The sequence below is a fragment of the Bombus impatiens genome, unplaced genomic scaffold (genome assembly GCF_000188095.3).
Source record: "Bombus impatiens unplaced genomic scaffold, BIMP_2.2 scf_0582, whole genome shotgun sequence".
Lineage (NCBI taxonomy): Eukaryota > Metazoa > Arthropoda > Insecta > Hymenoptera > Apidae > Bombus > Bombus impatiens.
In genome coordinates this window covers 1,414,052-1,430,140 of record NT_177001.1, presented here as the reverse complement: position 1 = coordinate 1,430,140, position 16,089 = coordinate 1,414,052, and the positions used below count along the sequence as shown (strand labels likewise).

The 16,089-nt window shown below is 35.3% G+C and overlaps 2 protein-coding genes across 4 annotated transcripts in view; one reads left to right on the top strand and one right to left on the bottom strand.

Moving 5' to 3' along the window:
• The first annotated feature begins 123 nt into the window (after nt 1–123).
• On the top strand, nt 124–4,741 carry LOC100743908. The gene is made up of 4 exons (XM_033322295.1): nt 124–568; nt 1,124–1,469; nt 1,972–2,230; nt 2,648–4,741. Exons 1-4 carry the CDS (start codon nt 159–161, stop codon nt 3,157–3,159), a joined length of 1,527 nt encoding a protein of 508 aa, XP_033178186.1. The 5' UTR covers nt 124–158; the 3' UTR covers nt 3,160–4,741.
• Nucleotides 4,742–6,606: 1,865 nt separating this feature from the next.
• Nucleotides 6,607–16,089, bottom strand: part of LOC100743798 (protein Wnt-1-like) — a 75,821-nt gene continuing 66,338 nt past the window's right edge. For 2 of the 3 annotated variants that reach the window (XM_003491620.4, XM_012388786.3), the window contains 5 exons: nt 15,829–15,952; nt 15,039–15,196; nt 8,967–9,144; nt 7,936–8,167; nt 6,607–7,548 (listed from right to left, as the gene is read on the bottom strand). In XM_003491620.4, the coding sequence (XP_003491668.1) occupies nt 7,347–7,548; nt 7,936–8,167; nt 8,967–9,144; nt 15,039–15,196; nt 15,829–15,952 (894 nt within the window). In that variant the 3' untranslated portion in view covers nt 6,607–7,346. The other variant, XM_012388787.3, reaches the window with a different exon arrangement.

Below are 16,089 nucleotides of genomic sequence, written 5' to 3'. Positions count from 1 at the left end.
AATTATTGGCCCAGTTTCGAAATCGTGGTTAATATAGCGATAACTGACTGAAGATTGCTCGAAATTAAAATGAACGCGGTTTTACATATGTGATACGGCTATCTTCGCAATTTTTCTTCTTAATGTACTAAAAATATTATATTTTCAAGTAAACGTTTATGGATTTAATCTTTATCGATCGTTACTATTGTTCGATCAAAATGTCGGTAACTATTACGTTATACGTACTTATGTATTTGGCGAATATAATTCACGGTTCTACATTAACTGCACCCCCGCAATCGGCAGTGGTTGTCGCTTTTGAAGATATCTATGACATATCTTTACTAGCCAACACTTTGTCGGATCAAGGGATCGATACAACGTTAATTATACCGGAGTCCAACGAAGACGAAGTTTACGAAACTTTGATCGATGTTGAAGTGCTCACAGTGAAAATGGAAGTTGACAAATCTGCATATTCTACAAAGAAAACGATTCAAGCCTGTGAAGCTTTGTTAAAAGATGAACAAATCGCGAAGAAGATACAGGAAATTCAACCTACCTTCACTATATTTCCTGCACTTTGGTATAGTTCAATATAGTTATATATATTTACAATCGAAGTGAATTTCATTAATGATGGTACTTTGTATCATTGCCGTGTAGTTTCCGAAAGAATTTTTAAAATTACATTAAAATCATTTTAAATATTTAATAGCTTCGATTTCGTAGTAGCTTAAAAGTACTAAATATATCGAATTTTTGTAATTTTAGTATATTCCAATTACTTGCATTTTGATATAATTTTCTAATCATTCTAGACATAATTTACTTTCGGTAGTTGCTTTCTAAGTCAAGAATCATAGAAACAATTATTTTTGACTCAAGAAGTTTTAAGTATTCTCTAGTTATCCTTGTCTTTAATTTTAATTTTTGCGATTAGGAATTGCAATTGAAAAAAATTAATATTTTTCATTTTTCGATTAAAAGTAAAAGAAGTATTAATGATTAAAAATAAAACTGATAATTAAATTATAGATTTCTCTAAGAAAGACTATGAATTACTTTCTAGTTTTAATAATTAAAAATTATATAAATAATAATATAGAAAATTATAATATCGTAGATAATAAATTTGTAGGCACGATGGATGTTTGCTTCCATGGGCAAGAGCTATTGAGTCTATTCCAGTGATATGGACGCGCAATCGAGAAGAAGAACTATATGTTTTCGAATATACTGGTGCCGCTTTATCGGTCCAGAATACAGGAGTTTGGACCAGGTTGTGGATGAGTACTACAAGGAGGTCAATATTCTCCACGGCTCGGGATGAGTACGCGGTGTATGCTCTCCGGATAGTGGGAAAATACTTGCCAGACATCAGTCTCAATTTAGATAATCTATACGCTGATGTTCGCCTTATACTTTGGGACGCTGACGTTATCCTACGCTCGGATTATGCATTACTCACCCAGCTGATAGTGGAAGTGAGATATCAAAAATGTTTACTCCGATTCTGTTTTCTGTTCTCCTAATAAGATATTTTTCAATGTCCAGTACATTTAATCGCGCGTTTCGTTGTTAATGGCTAAAACTGGACTTGGAACAGTTTTAGATATTTGAAAATGAATAAATTTGCAAATTAAAAAATTAGAAAATTAGGAAGTTAGAGAATTTAAAAAGTAGAACATTTCACATATAAAAGCCATTAATAATTCAGCAATCGCCGATTCTAAAATAACCTTCTCCCTTAACTTACACTATGATATTGAACTTACGCGAGGCTTAATTGATTAGTGCACTCGTTTGGAAAATGAACGGTTTAGGTTCGAATCCCAGTTCAGTAACTTGATACCTTTCCTCTTTTTCTTCTTACCACGTAACGTACACCGTAATTCCCTAATAATACCACGCAATATCCATCTCTGTCTTTGGTGTATAATTAAAAATTATCGAAGAAGAACGTTCCGTTAACAATCTTTATTGTAGATCGGCTGTCATCACTGTAGAGGGGCACATCCATTACAAAGCGACCTACACAAGGCTCTGATCGAGTATCGAGTGGGTACAATTGTGGCTCTTCTGGATGAAAATTATGAGACGTTAATTAGGGAGCTTGCACAGAAATTACCTCAAGGCAGGGAGGGCCAAGCAGTAGTTTGGAAGAACATGAAATGGCGAAATTCAAATAATGCTCTACCAGAAAATCTTTTCGTTCACTCGAGAATTGATCGGCAAGATTTAATAGGTAAAAGACTACATTGAATTATAGTCTCCTCATAGAATCCTAGTAGGTTCCTGATTAAAACTAATTACTTTAACTCTTTCATTTTAAAGAACAATATCATTTAAAAGAGTATACACCAGGATTATTAATTTGACAGAAAAGCACTTACAATATTTAAAGTGCTTAAGATCAGGTGTTAAATTTTGGATATACTATTAGAATCATAGATAAAAGAGCAGGAAAGAAATGAAATTGACTTGTATTATTAGAACCATAAACAAAGCAAAATTTGTTGTTAGTGACCAAAATGACTTATACTCTTCTGCCTGCCTATGAGAGATATTATCTTTTCTTTTCTAACTTTTCTTATCACGTGTAAATTAATTGGGAAATATATTTTAAAATAATTTTGATAATATTATTATCATATTATTGCAGGTTATGGACGTACAAGAGTGGTGTTAAGTCACTGTGCAGACACAGAACTCCTCGAAGCTGCTTTCCATGGAACTCCAGTCATATGTTTCCCCAGAAATCCCAACGAAATTAAAAATGCTGCACGAGCGGTTCAGTTAGGCTTTGCACGTTCCGCTGAAGAGATTCATATTTCATCTGGCGAAGAACTAGCTAATACTGTGACTCAGATTCATGAAACCATGGACTATCGCGAGAATGCTAGAAAAGTATCTTTAACCATTCGTGATAGAATAAATCCTGCTGTGGATAGGTTAATCTATTGGTTGCGTTACATGGCAAGGACAAAGGATTGGAATTTAGACTTCCTAACTCCAATCAGTCCAGCGAGGACCTTGAATGAAGATCTCCAATTCTTCCTTGGTCTCTTTGTAGGCATTATAGTTGGAATATTTTCGACAATAGGTTGTATGTTAGCAAGATATTTAGTCATATCTAAAAGAACACAAAGATCAAAGGGAAGATATACACGATAAAAATGTGGTTGATCTAAAAGAGGAGAAAAAAAACATGGATTCGATAGGATGGATAATTACGGACACGTTTCGCATATGTATTTATATAAATGCACGTAGAGTACAGGTACATACAAATACAAATGTTACGAGCTAGGGTTTATCTCATTGCTAATGAAGAGATGTAACTATTACGAGAATACTTGATCAATAAGATTGATTGATGATTGATTGCTTGCTTGGAAAAAGCTAGAAAGTATGATGTAGCATATTATCAACGACGAGGAGAGAAAAATAAATTACAATTTGTCAATACTGCGCTCTGTATGTCGTCTCGTTGCACGAGTGCTCGCTCGTGTGCGTTATCGCCTAAATCCTTAGAAACGTACGGACGAATCAGTACTTATAGTTCATTCGATTCTCTTTCTCTCTAGCTCGTTCGCTCTCTCTCTCTCTCTCTCTCTCTTTTAAGGCCATGTTCCTCTAATTAGATCAGCTGCCTTTGTTTATGCCGTTCAAACAGAGATTGATTTATTCATGCAACGAATATACAGTGTGTTGCATTCTAAGCATTGATATTTCATATCATTCAAATTATTTCAATGTCGAGATTTAAATGAGATTTCAATGTTATCATTGTTTATTTTCACGTCTTCATTTTATTCTGTTTTTGTAATCTATGAAAGATGTACATTGGATTAATCTGTATATGTGAAATCTTGTAAACAAATGAAAAATATGAAAATAGGTTTTCTTCATAATCTTTGTAGAATAATAGTGAAACATTTTTCACTTGCAACGAATAATTTTCGGAATCGTTCAAAGATATAATCTAAATATAACACCCTGTACATTCGCATATCGTTGCTATCGACACATGTCATCAAACAATTCGTTACCTCATATAGATTTAAGAAAAAAAGATCATCGTCACGTAAGACGGGTGTAAAAAAAACCGATCTTCGTATAAAATATTGGTCATTGTAAAAAGAAGAAAAAAATACAGAGTAAAAAGCTGTACATATATTCAGTATAAAAAATTGTTTTTAGTATAAAAAAGAAGATTAAAAAATTGTCTCGTAAAAGCGAAAAATCATCGAGCAATCGTAATTAAGAGATCGCGACACATGATCAATTCGGACTTCGTAATTGACTAGACTGTGATCCATCTAGATCAGCGTGGCTGAAATGCGACGAAACGGTAGCTTCCACTTCGCGCAATGAGATATTATAGAACGTTACTCCCTATGAAGAAATACAATAAAATATACTGATGGAAGTTGTTTCATGAGGATGAATAAAAAGCAAAGAAACGAAATGAAAGAACAAAGAAAGGAAAAATAAAAGATGAGAGGAGGGAGGCTGCGGAAAACGCAGGAGCGATCACTCTTTTCAAAATGCTCCAGTTTCTCTCTCAATGCAGCATTCAATGAATCTAATTAACATCGATCGTGTTTTCATGCATAGCTGGCAGAAGCGATATAGCGTGATTACAAGTCTATTTCATAGCCCTAACGGCAATCTAAAACATAGATATATTATGTCAACTCAGAATTGCTTCTTCGTTTGTAGCACATTTAAACAAATTTTGTACATTATACAATTTGAGAAGCAAATTTTAGAATTTAATAATTTACTATCTTTTCACACAGTGCACATTATACTAAAATTGTGAATATACATTCACACATTTAAGTATCAGTTCACGTTTATAACTTGAAGTTCAGGATGCCGCTATGATTCTAGATGCGACAATATCAATGTCGCCGTTTAATGTTTCAATTTATATAACCTCACTATGTTGCTTCCACCAACAATACATGTTCTGTATGTATATATGCTTATCTATATACAGCGCGGCAGTCGTGGACGTAAAATCTACAAAACGGTAAGGAGACAGTATGTACAGTCATTGGCAGAATTGTTCCCGAATCGAGTGACTCGAGGCGAACTGTCGAGAGCGGATATGTGTTGCTATCGCGGCCTCCTTTTCCTTTATTTGTTCCCTACACTCCTCTCCCGTTCTCTGTACTCTTTTCTCTGATGTAGACTCTCGCTTTCGTAGTCCGCCTCGCTCCTCGTAACTCGCATTGTTCGCCGATACGCGGCCGACATACTGCGAGTAGTGTACAGTGAGTCGTGAAAGTACATATTTAGACGCCTGCAGACGTAAAGCATAACGCGTATGGCTTGCATAAGTTACGCTGGAACTTTTAAAATATGGTTCCAAGAGGCTATATAGCTTGGACAAATTCGGGGAAGCCGCTCAAGATCGTCGCTTCGCCATCCTCACCACTCAATGTTTGGTCACTATATCGTTATATCTTTAACATTTTTTTATAATTCGGGCTTTGACATATTTTATTATCGATAATTATGAAATGTTACGTTAAATATGAAAATTATGTTCAAAAGTTATTGGATGCGTTATAGCCAGAACAGTATTTTAAAAGTTTCAGTATAACCTATATAGCGTTTCATTTCCGGCTGCAAAGCGCATAAGCGTATTTTTGCAGCTCACTGTAATTCGCTTCGTATTTAGGTGAAGACAAGGTGGTTCTAGGCGCTAGAGAGCATTGGTATACAATGAGATACCTACACATCGTGGAGGTTTTTACTTCGAATATAAATAAGACTCTCGCGCCATACGCAAATGTGCGAGCACGAACAGAAAATTAGAAAAGAAGAGGAAAACAAAAATATGGAAAGAAAGGAAACAGTTGAAAAATGGAAAGAAAGGAATAGAGGAAAGAATGGTCGTCGAGTGGCCTAATATCTCGCCTATATTACTCTATTTCATCCTCGTGTTCAGATTCTCGCTTATCCGGACACTCGATCTCGTTCACGCGGAAACACTCGCACGCTTCTCTATTATCGTCATGTTCTCACTCTCTCTCCCTCTCGCGTCAGCAAAAATCGTAAATTATTAACATATTGAGTTTCAGCCAAGGATCAGTACGCTGCGAATACGTTTAGCTGCTCTCAATGTCGAATAAAATATTCATCGCTACACAGTAGTTTCATCGATTAAAACAAGATCCTTTTCGAAAGGTTCAATTTCGCTCTTCCTACGATTACGTAAATTGTAGTATAAGACGAGCACTATTGCGCGCATAATATATGCTCTTATAGTCGAGCCCAATTCCCGTTACATTTTTAGATATCCGTGGAAATTGGTGAATTGGTAATTTTTCATCGTCGATCCTCAACATGTTAACATTTACATAAATAATGGTGCACCTGAGAGCCAGACTAATATAATAAGCCACGTAACTGTGCAACCGCATAGATACCTTGGACTCACTGTCGCAACGTTAATACTGAGACGACTCCAGTTTTATGACAGGCATCTTTTTTACTCCAAAGTTCTTTCTACAGGATGTTCTATTTTGCTTGGATTATTTTAAATATCTCTATGGTGTTTGATAATAAGAAAAATGATGCTTTCTAAAATAACTAAATTTGGTTTATCTTAAGAGATATTTCGGCGATTGTTCAGAATTGTTTTCGATTATTCAATAATTCAGGATTACTCAAAGTACAGATTTTTTTATATGTTAACACTTCCACAAGTAACTCAGTAACAATTCTTTCAATTGAAAGCAATATGACTTTTTGATGGGTGTAATTAATCCGTTTCTATTATCAAAAACAACAGAGATATTAAGATATCACGTGTATCAGTTTGTACATCGTAAACACGTTTAGATACATCCTGCCATCTTAACATTCTAACCATCCGGAAACTACATTATATACGCTCAAGGTCGATAGTTGCCGAAGCGCGGTGGACTTACGACACTCTGACTGTCAGGTACAGAATGCACTATAAACGTAACGTGTTACTCTTCGTAGCCTCTCGCGGCGCTTTTCTCTACTCGGCACGCGACTGACTTCCATATCTGGAGCCAAATCGGCCTCGATTGAATTAACTTAAACAAACAAAAAAAAAAAAAAAAAGAAAAATACAAACTAAAAGAAACAAATATCAGAAAAAGAAAAAACACGGGGATGGTAGATGCGCGATCTCTACCCTGATTCCATTGCGACCATGAGAACGGGCCATCGTGTATCGAGGGATCGTGGAGAAACTGCCTCGACGCAGAGGGTCGTTAAGCACCTTTCGGTAGGTAGGCCGACCGGAATGCAATTTTTTTTGCTTCTTCTTCTTCTTTTTTCCTTTTCTTATCTTTTCTTTTGTTTACCGCCTAATTGCACACGTGCTCCTCCCGTTTGTGCCGACACAGCTCGCACTTCACGTGACAACACCAGACGAATCGACAATTGCATTTTTCGGTCACGTCCCGGACTCTCGTCTGGTATCCCCGACCGCAGCATAGTAATCGACATCCGTCCAAACCAAGGGATGTTCGATTGCATATCCTTCCTCTAGTCCCGGGAATACCGAGCCTAAAAATAGAGATATTTAGAAAAGATGTTCTAAATAAAAAAGGTTTCAATTATGAAAAATTGTATTTTAAAATTGATTTTATTGAGTGTAAATGTTCTTGTTATTGAGGACCCAAAAATTGAGTTATGGGTTGTATGAAATCAGGTAACACTGAAGGCTATTTCTTTTAATATTGTGGTTTTGAACCTTCGTGAATATTACTGCCATCTGCATTTCAAACGAGAACTACAGTAGTGAGAACTGAGTGACTACTGTAAATTAAAGTGGAATAAAATAAATGTTATAGTACGATTTTAACTTAATAAGTGCTTTAGTTTTAAATGTAATATACAAAATAAATGTATAAAAGAAATAATATAAAAAATAGTAATAGTTCAACTTCTCACGTGATATTTTTTTCACAATAGTCAGGACTATCTTCAAGGTACACTAGGTCCGTTTTATTAGGTCGTTTGAGGTCTGGACGAGCAGGCCTCAATCTCGCTGGTCTTCTACCTCCACGTTGTGCCAGTCGTACCAACGCTGCTCCTTCGTGCAACGCGGCTAACGCTGCTCCAGCCACCCTGAATGCCGGCAGTCTTCTCCAACAGACGCGTACGCTGCATGACCCAGACATTCCTAAGACAATAAAACAATTATGTTTCGATAGACATTTAGAAAAATAAAAAAAAAAGATTATAAGTATGTATATGTAATATGGAGAACTTTAAGAAACTTAAAGTGGTAAAACTTACTAGGGACTTGGAACATCTTCTGTATTAAGATTCTGAAGAGTACAGAAAGGCATAAAGAACTACAGTAATGTTTTGACTTTGTGGAATTCTTTTACAGAGTATTTTATGACATATAAAATTCAATAAGCAATATTTTAATACAAGTCTAATAAGATTCTCTAACCTTACAATTGAAAACCTCCTTTATTCTTAAAAAGTACATTGAATTACAAGTAAATCACAAATTTGTGATTCAAATACTTCCTGCTATTCATTGTTTCCTATATAAGAACGCATTAATTGTTTTAGTATCTAAAGCAAACATTTGATATCTACCTCAAGTATTCTTTATCATACTACACATGTATTTTTATTGATCCTGGTATTTCTTCATTTTTTAAACCTAATTATCAATATGAAAACTTCTAAAAAACGGACAAGGAAGAATAGCCGCTGGTTTCACGAGACTGATAAAACGAACGTCACATTCCTTCTTTTCATGGCATGCTTTGAGGCTGAAACAGGTCTCAGGAGAGATTCTTCTACCCATGAATCTGTACACGCATGAACGCAGCGAACCAACGACGAGATGTGGAGTGGGGGAAGGCAAGGGATTGGTGAAATCCTAAGTCGTTAAAGCGTGAGGAATGAAAAATAAGAGCGTAGATAGAGGACCTTATCTGTATAACACGTTAATAGCTCACCATGGCATTTGCACACACGTTGCATTCTCGAGCGAACCGCGCGTCTGCCAGATTCGCTATCATGCTTCCTCATCAGCTGGCCAGCCAGCCCTTTTGGTCCGTGCAGCACACCCTCCTTCACGGGTTCCTCGCTACTATCAGACCATTCTCGCGAGAATTTCTCTCCGAAGTGGATGTCCTGAATGAGGAACAAAATTGGTTTTGTTATGAGGTTAGGTCTAATATGACATTAGAGCAGAGGAATTGTTTTAGTAAAAGTCGACACGATTTTTGCAGTAAACTTTCAAAAGGTGTAGCTTTGAGAAAGTAACGCAATATTTTGTAATTAAATTTTGGATGAAGCAGTGGTACTTTCTACTTTGTTTTAGGAATTTTTCGTGATGAGTATTAAAAAATCAATAGAATGCAAAAATATTGGAATGCTAGGGAAATTTTATATTTACATATTTAGTAAGTATGTTAAGGGGATAAATGTTTCATGAATATCTTAACAAGGAAAAAAGAAATATTTCTTTAAAAAAGAATGGTTATTTAAAGAGAAAAGATAAAAAGTCGATTTATCTGTGATCGAAAATGTATCTGTTTGTTAAATACAATTTTTAAACTGATTGCTAGCCCTTCATGCATCTAACTGAAACAATACACTCGTTACAATATCGAGCAGTACTTGGATCACCGATTCCCTATACATATATGCATATATATATATTCGTTCGTTAAGCGCTACTTTTATCTAACTAACTCGCAATACTCGACGGTTCGAGCACCACTCGAACCACTATTGACCTAGTAATGTATCTGCCTCTCGATGCCAACGATAAACCCACAGGAAAAAGGAAACAATAATCTCAACCAGTATACTATCAAATGCAAGATTCCATGTAATCTTCTCATCCACTTGAAAATTTCAATTTTTTCCATTTATGATCTCAAAACCTTTTAATTGTCTTGATCAACAAAAAGGGCCACAATTAGAGACCTTCTATTGGGAATTTAAAGAAGAAAGGAACCCATTAAAATTCCCTAGATTTAGAAAAATCATAAGTAACATTTTTCTTTAAAACAAACTTGTAAATGTGATAGAGTGCAAAGAATAGCATAGAGAGCATAATAGAGTCGGGTAGATTTTTCCCTTTATATTTCAAAAGCGGTATTTCAAACAATTTTAAAACTAATAGTATTTAATTATATAGATAGACCACGGATTTTTATGCATATATGGAAAAGTCGACGATGCAACATTTTGCACAGTGGGACATGGAAAATTACATAAAATGTTCAAAGCATACTATAATTTATACTAGATGAAGCAAATTTCGTTTTAACCTATATCGTTTAAATATTTTGGTAAAAATATAAATTTACATAAACATCCACAGTCTGCATATAACTTTTCCTTTTCTTGTCATCTCTTCATAACCAATATTGTTTAAAATTGCTTAGACATGGCTTTTAGTATATAAGATGAAAAGACATCGCTTTTAGAATATAAGATGAAAAGACATCGCTTTTAGAATATAAGACGAAAAATCTATTTCACCAGAAACTTTTATACACTGATATGTCTTTTGCAAACTTGCTAACGGACAGCTTTTATGCATTTAATCCTTCCCAAGTTAAGATTTAGCATTAAACCGCTTTTCCTTAAACAGGCATTGTTCGTTTGGAGGGTAAGAAATTCCAACTGAAAGCTCCAACTAACAGACGGACGACTTATCGACGAGAGGTATAACGGTGGTAGCGATATTCGTTAGTCAAGCTCGAGGCACGACAGTGTCGGCAAACATCATTATCTCGGAAATCTGTCAACGGGCTGAAGCCGTAGACGAAATGTGGTATCCCATGGGATAGAACAGCGGGGCTTGTTAAGGAATCCGTGCCCGGAACTTGGGAAAGGCCAGAGGCCGCAGAAGTGGGCGAGTGGGTAATCCCGAAGGTAAAAGCAGCGCCACTTTCCCGACACTTCCCGCTCTTCTTCCTGCCACGTGAGTTCCTCGAGAGCACGTGTCTCCCTCCTTCCGTCTCTTGCTGCTTCTTCTCTTCTTTTTTTCCCTCGGTCATCTGTCTAGCCCGCCTTTTTTTCTCGCTATACGCTTGCCTTTTCTCTGTTGTCTTTTCTCACGCTTTCCTCTCTTTGTTCCTTTCTTTTAAAATTGGAGATTTTCTGCTCTCTTGGATAGGAATTTCTGAAGAAGATTTCTTTTTGCAAAATTCTGCTTACTTTCTGTGCCTATTTTCTTTGTTGTTTTGTTCTTTCTGCTTCATTCCTATCTTTCATAAATTCTTTTTTTTATATTCTTCTACTAAATACTCTACGTTTTCTGATATCATTCTGTTTTCTTTTAAATATCTAAACAATTTTATGTTTCTCTTTTCACGTTCTATTTATTCCCCTTTCCTAATTCCTCTATCTCTTTTTCTTTATAATCGTCGTCTTTTTCTTTATAATCTCTGTAATCATTCTAATTTTCAATTCTTTTCCCTTTTCATTTCTTCTCAATTTCCGCTATCATACCTTGTACCTCTAATATAATGTTTTCTTCTCTTATCCGTTTTTCCTCTTCCCCAATCTTGTTTCTTTATAATCTTTGTAATCTTGTTAAATTACAACCTTTACTTCTTCTCATTTTCATACTTTACACCCTTTGGTACAATTCTATCTTCACTTACTTTCTTACCTCTTCTTTTTCTCTATCGCCATTTATTTCCTTTTTCTAGCTCCTCCACCCCGCTCCCATCAATTTTTTTCGTCCACGATTTGTCCTCGAGCATCGTGTCTCCAATTGCCCTCCACTTCTTCCACCCCTTTCTCCACCCATCTCTCTATTTATCCTCTGTCTTACCCTCTCTCTTTCTCTTTTTCTCTCTGCACGTATTTACGTTCTCATGTGCATCGCTCGCGTTCCGAGTTACGTGGCCGATATGTCCGGGCTGTGTGCGGGGGCAGGAGGTGGCGGGTTGTTGCAACTTAACAAGCTTAGCCCCCTTAATCCCCTTGTAAGCTAGCAATGTCTACAAGGGGTCAGCCGTACGCATGAAATGCATCCGTTTACAGGACGAGCTTTGTCTTCGTTCCAGGGTTAAGGTTTACGTCGACCGACCGTGCTGAGATCGAGACGACAAATTGGGGATGCCTGTGCGGGGCAGTGCTTCGCCCGTGCGCTTCAGGGGTGGCCTCTCCGTTCTACAGGGTCAACAAAATAACTAGATTCTTAGATTACTCCTTTTTTATTTGTCATTTCTATTTTTTCTTTTTAGGGTGTCTATTTATAACTATTATACAAAGCATTTAAAGATAAAATAATACAAATGACACAAGTGTTTAATCTGAGGATACTGTTGATAAAGGTAAATTTTGTAAAAGATTATTTTAGTTAGAAAGCTAGAGTTATTTCGATAAATGAAAATTTACATTCAATTTTCAATCAATTTAATTTTCATTTTGATAAATGAAAATTATACAGACGTTAGTTCAGAGAATGTTCAACTGCGTTAAAAGTTACTTCAGAAGAAATCACTAAAAATCATTTTACTAAAGGTTATTTTATTATAATTTGATAAAATTGTGGGTGAAGGCAAATCTTAAGAAAGATTATTTTATCAATGTTTATTGTAGAGAAATCTATATACTTTTAAATATTAAAATATATATTATGTAGAGCTATAAAAGTTTAGAAATTTATGTATTTTTTTTACAAAGTTGGGCAACTTTTTTCTATTTCACTTCTGATAGCTTTCAAAAATTCTTTTCAGTTTCAGATCCATATCTTTGTAGCACCCTCTACATGTTTTTTTATGAAATAATAATTTTTTAATTTGCTTCACATGAAAGAATATCTTAGAAAGAATATCTAGCGTAAAAAATGATAGCAGTCTTAAGGTCGCTAGAAAACAAAAAAAAAAGCGTAGTGAAATCATGAATATATAATACAACCCGTAGTCCAATTTATTCTGGATAAAACGCATTTTGATCGGCTCATTAACGACGAAAACACTCAAGATAACGGAGGTTCACCCTGTACATCATTCCCACGTTTCCCGCCCATAAACTACTAACAACACTGATTCGAAGTTAATATACTTCAGAATGAAACAGCGTTTTCCTACCCTAGTCAAGCCTCTTTCACCAAATTAACTAATTTCCACTGATTTCGGCCGACCACTTTATCAAATAATTCATATTATGCTTCAGAGATGGAATATTTTTTTCAGTATATAATAGAAATATATTCAACTTTCTACATCAATTTCTAATTTACTAAATTATTCCATTTAACATCTCTATTAAAAAATAGTCTATGCATACAAATAAAATTCTAGTCGATAAAAGAATTCTAAGATATTTCCTAAAATTTAATGAAAAATATCTAAAGATTTCATTAGAAGAAAAATCCCACTAAATCTCAACAGAAAGTGTCAATATTTCAATTTTAATAAGTTTCCAAAATTCTTCTTAAAGAGGAAAAAGATTCATAACCTCAAACTAATTTCAACGTACAAAGAAATTGTAAAATATTTTTCAAAGTCCTATTTCCAACATTATTAAAATTTCCATTAAGTAATTAAGCTATATATTTGAAATCTATTTGTCTCGAGAAGAAAGCATAAAAAAAGCGTTGAAAGCGTTGTCGACTCTAGTGTACCAGCAGTTCCCGAGAAAAAGCTAACCACTGTTGTTCTCTGTATCGGTGAGGGGTTTGTCCCTTGCCCCCTGCACGCGGAACACGAAGAAAAGGATACTGTTACGTATACACCGGTCTGTTCTCCTGAGTTCTGAAAAGGGTGGAAAATAATCGTCGTTTGTCGGCGGAACGGAATTTCATTAAGTTCCACGGCAGCCGTTTAGATTGATTTACGATCGATACACGATAAAGTGAAAAGAAGAAAATTGATCAAGAACTCGCGAGCGACTCCGGTTTCGTGTTTCCACGAAATTGAAAACGCCGCCTTAAGCTCGCCGCTCGCGATGTAATTCGACCGTCTGCGCGCGTTGCCTCGCTTAATTAACGGACGTTGTTGCGTAAGAACCAAGAGAGGAATTCGTTAAAGTGAATCGAAATTAATTAAGTTGCCAAGGTTTTTAGAAGGGTGGAAATACTCCCGAATAAATGTTGCTTCAAGTTATGAAATTAAACCCTAGAATAATATTCTGATATATTATTAGGATGCAATTGTTTTTTGCAAGATATAATACAATAAATGCAATTTAATAAATGTATTTTCATATAGTTTTAAGTACCTTGTAATTTTTGTAAGAAAGAGTGGTTGTATCGTTTACAAAAAACTATACTATAATACAAAAAATTTAATAAACAAAATGGTAGTTTTCACGACACAAAATACATGTAGTATTAAAGACTTCAATTCTCTAAAAAGATATTGTATCGTTTATATACTATATTCTCAAGCAGAACAGAATTGCTATCATATAATCACTGAATTCTCTTCTATACTATTTGTCTCTTATCTTTTTAAATATCATGACTTATTCAAACTAAACCATTCTCTATCCTGTATCATATAAATGAAGTCTCAATAAATCAACCAATAACCTACAAGAATAAAAAGAACATTGTATCATCTCCAATTTTTAAATTAAAAACTTAATTACCAACTCATCAAAGCTTACATGTATAATATTTCCACTTCATATATATATCATCATGTACTTTAATACTAATTTTATCAGGCCCGGTTGAATGACTGGTTTCAAAATTTAATTTAAAATTGTGCATTCATTGTTACTTCTTTTGTTCATCTAACTTTATGTAAACTCTTATATTAACAAAAATCGACGAATTGATTAATCAGATAATATAAGAATTAATATAACATAAAGTTAGATGAGCAAAAGAAATAACAATGTATGTACAATCTTAAATTAAATTTTAAAATCGGTCGTTTGACCGGCCCTGGTAAGGTTAGTTTAACAGCAAGTAATATTATTAAAGATTTCTTTATAAGGAACAAGCCTAAGGAAGGTTAAAGGATAAGACGAGTCGAATTTATGGTATCATTTGCCCGCGCGTTATTTTTCAAAGGAGAAGGGAATACAAATAGAGGGGAAATTACCTCGCTGCAGCCGCCCCATTGCCAATTATTCGGGTGGCGTGTTCTGACTCGGTTGTCGCACGAGCAATCGGTGAGTTCGCCCCTGGAACAGGCTCTGGTGACACTGTAAGCAACTCCCGCCGCTGATATTGCGTACACGAACGCTGCCTCGCGACTGTCTGCAAAGATGCACCGGAATTTCTCCGTTGTAGCACAAGTTTTTCCATTTTCTGCAAGCTGCTAGCGTATTTTACTCTAATAAAAAACAAAATTATACCGCTACACCTGCACCGTGGGAGGTTTAATTAAAAAAAATTATTTCTCGCTCACGGGGGAAAGATATCTTTTAATTGTTTTGGATTGCATTATGTGTTAAATATGAAAGTTTTGGGGCTACGTGTTCCGTATTGTACGCTTCTTAACACGTAGTTAAAGTTTAAACAAAATTCCTAAGAATCTCATTTTCTCGGAGAAATACTTTAATTACCTTTATAATCATGGCTATATCTATGTTTACGTCTGTGTCTCTATCTACATACGAATTTATGTGTATTACAGTATATGTTTATATAAATATAAATTGAATATATAGTGTTATTATAGTTACTACTTTTATCCTCAGTTACCAAAAACCTACTGCCAAATCAAATTTCCATCCTGCTTCAAATACGCCAACCATAACCTTTGAATACATCCATTTTCACGTCGAACTAAAACTTCTCTTCATCTTAAGCTACCACTTTGCGAGGATTTCCTCTTACTGCGCATGCGTCGTAAGCTTTATTCCCTTCAAGACGAAGATTTTACTTACTGACTAGCATCACACCGCCGAAAATGTTGTCCGGATTTTCCGGGCTGATGGAGCAATTCCATCTGGCCGACCGAAACTGGTGCTGACATTCCTCAATGGCCAACCTCGCGCCCGCGCTGACTGCCTGAAAGTAAAAACTGTGAAAACCACGAATGGAAAAGAAAACAATTTCACATGAATATGCATACATACGAGTCTCCCAAAAACCATGCTGATCAACTTGATAAATTAAAATGCAGAGAAAAATGATAATTACAAATT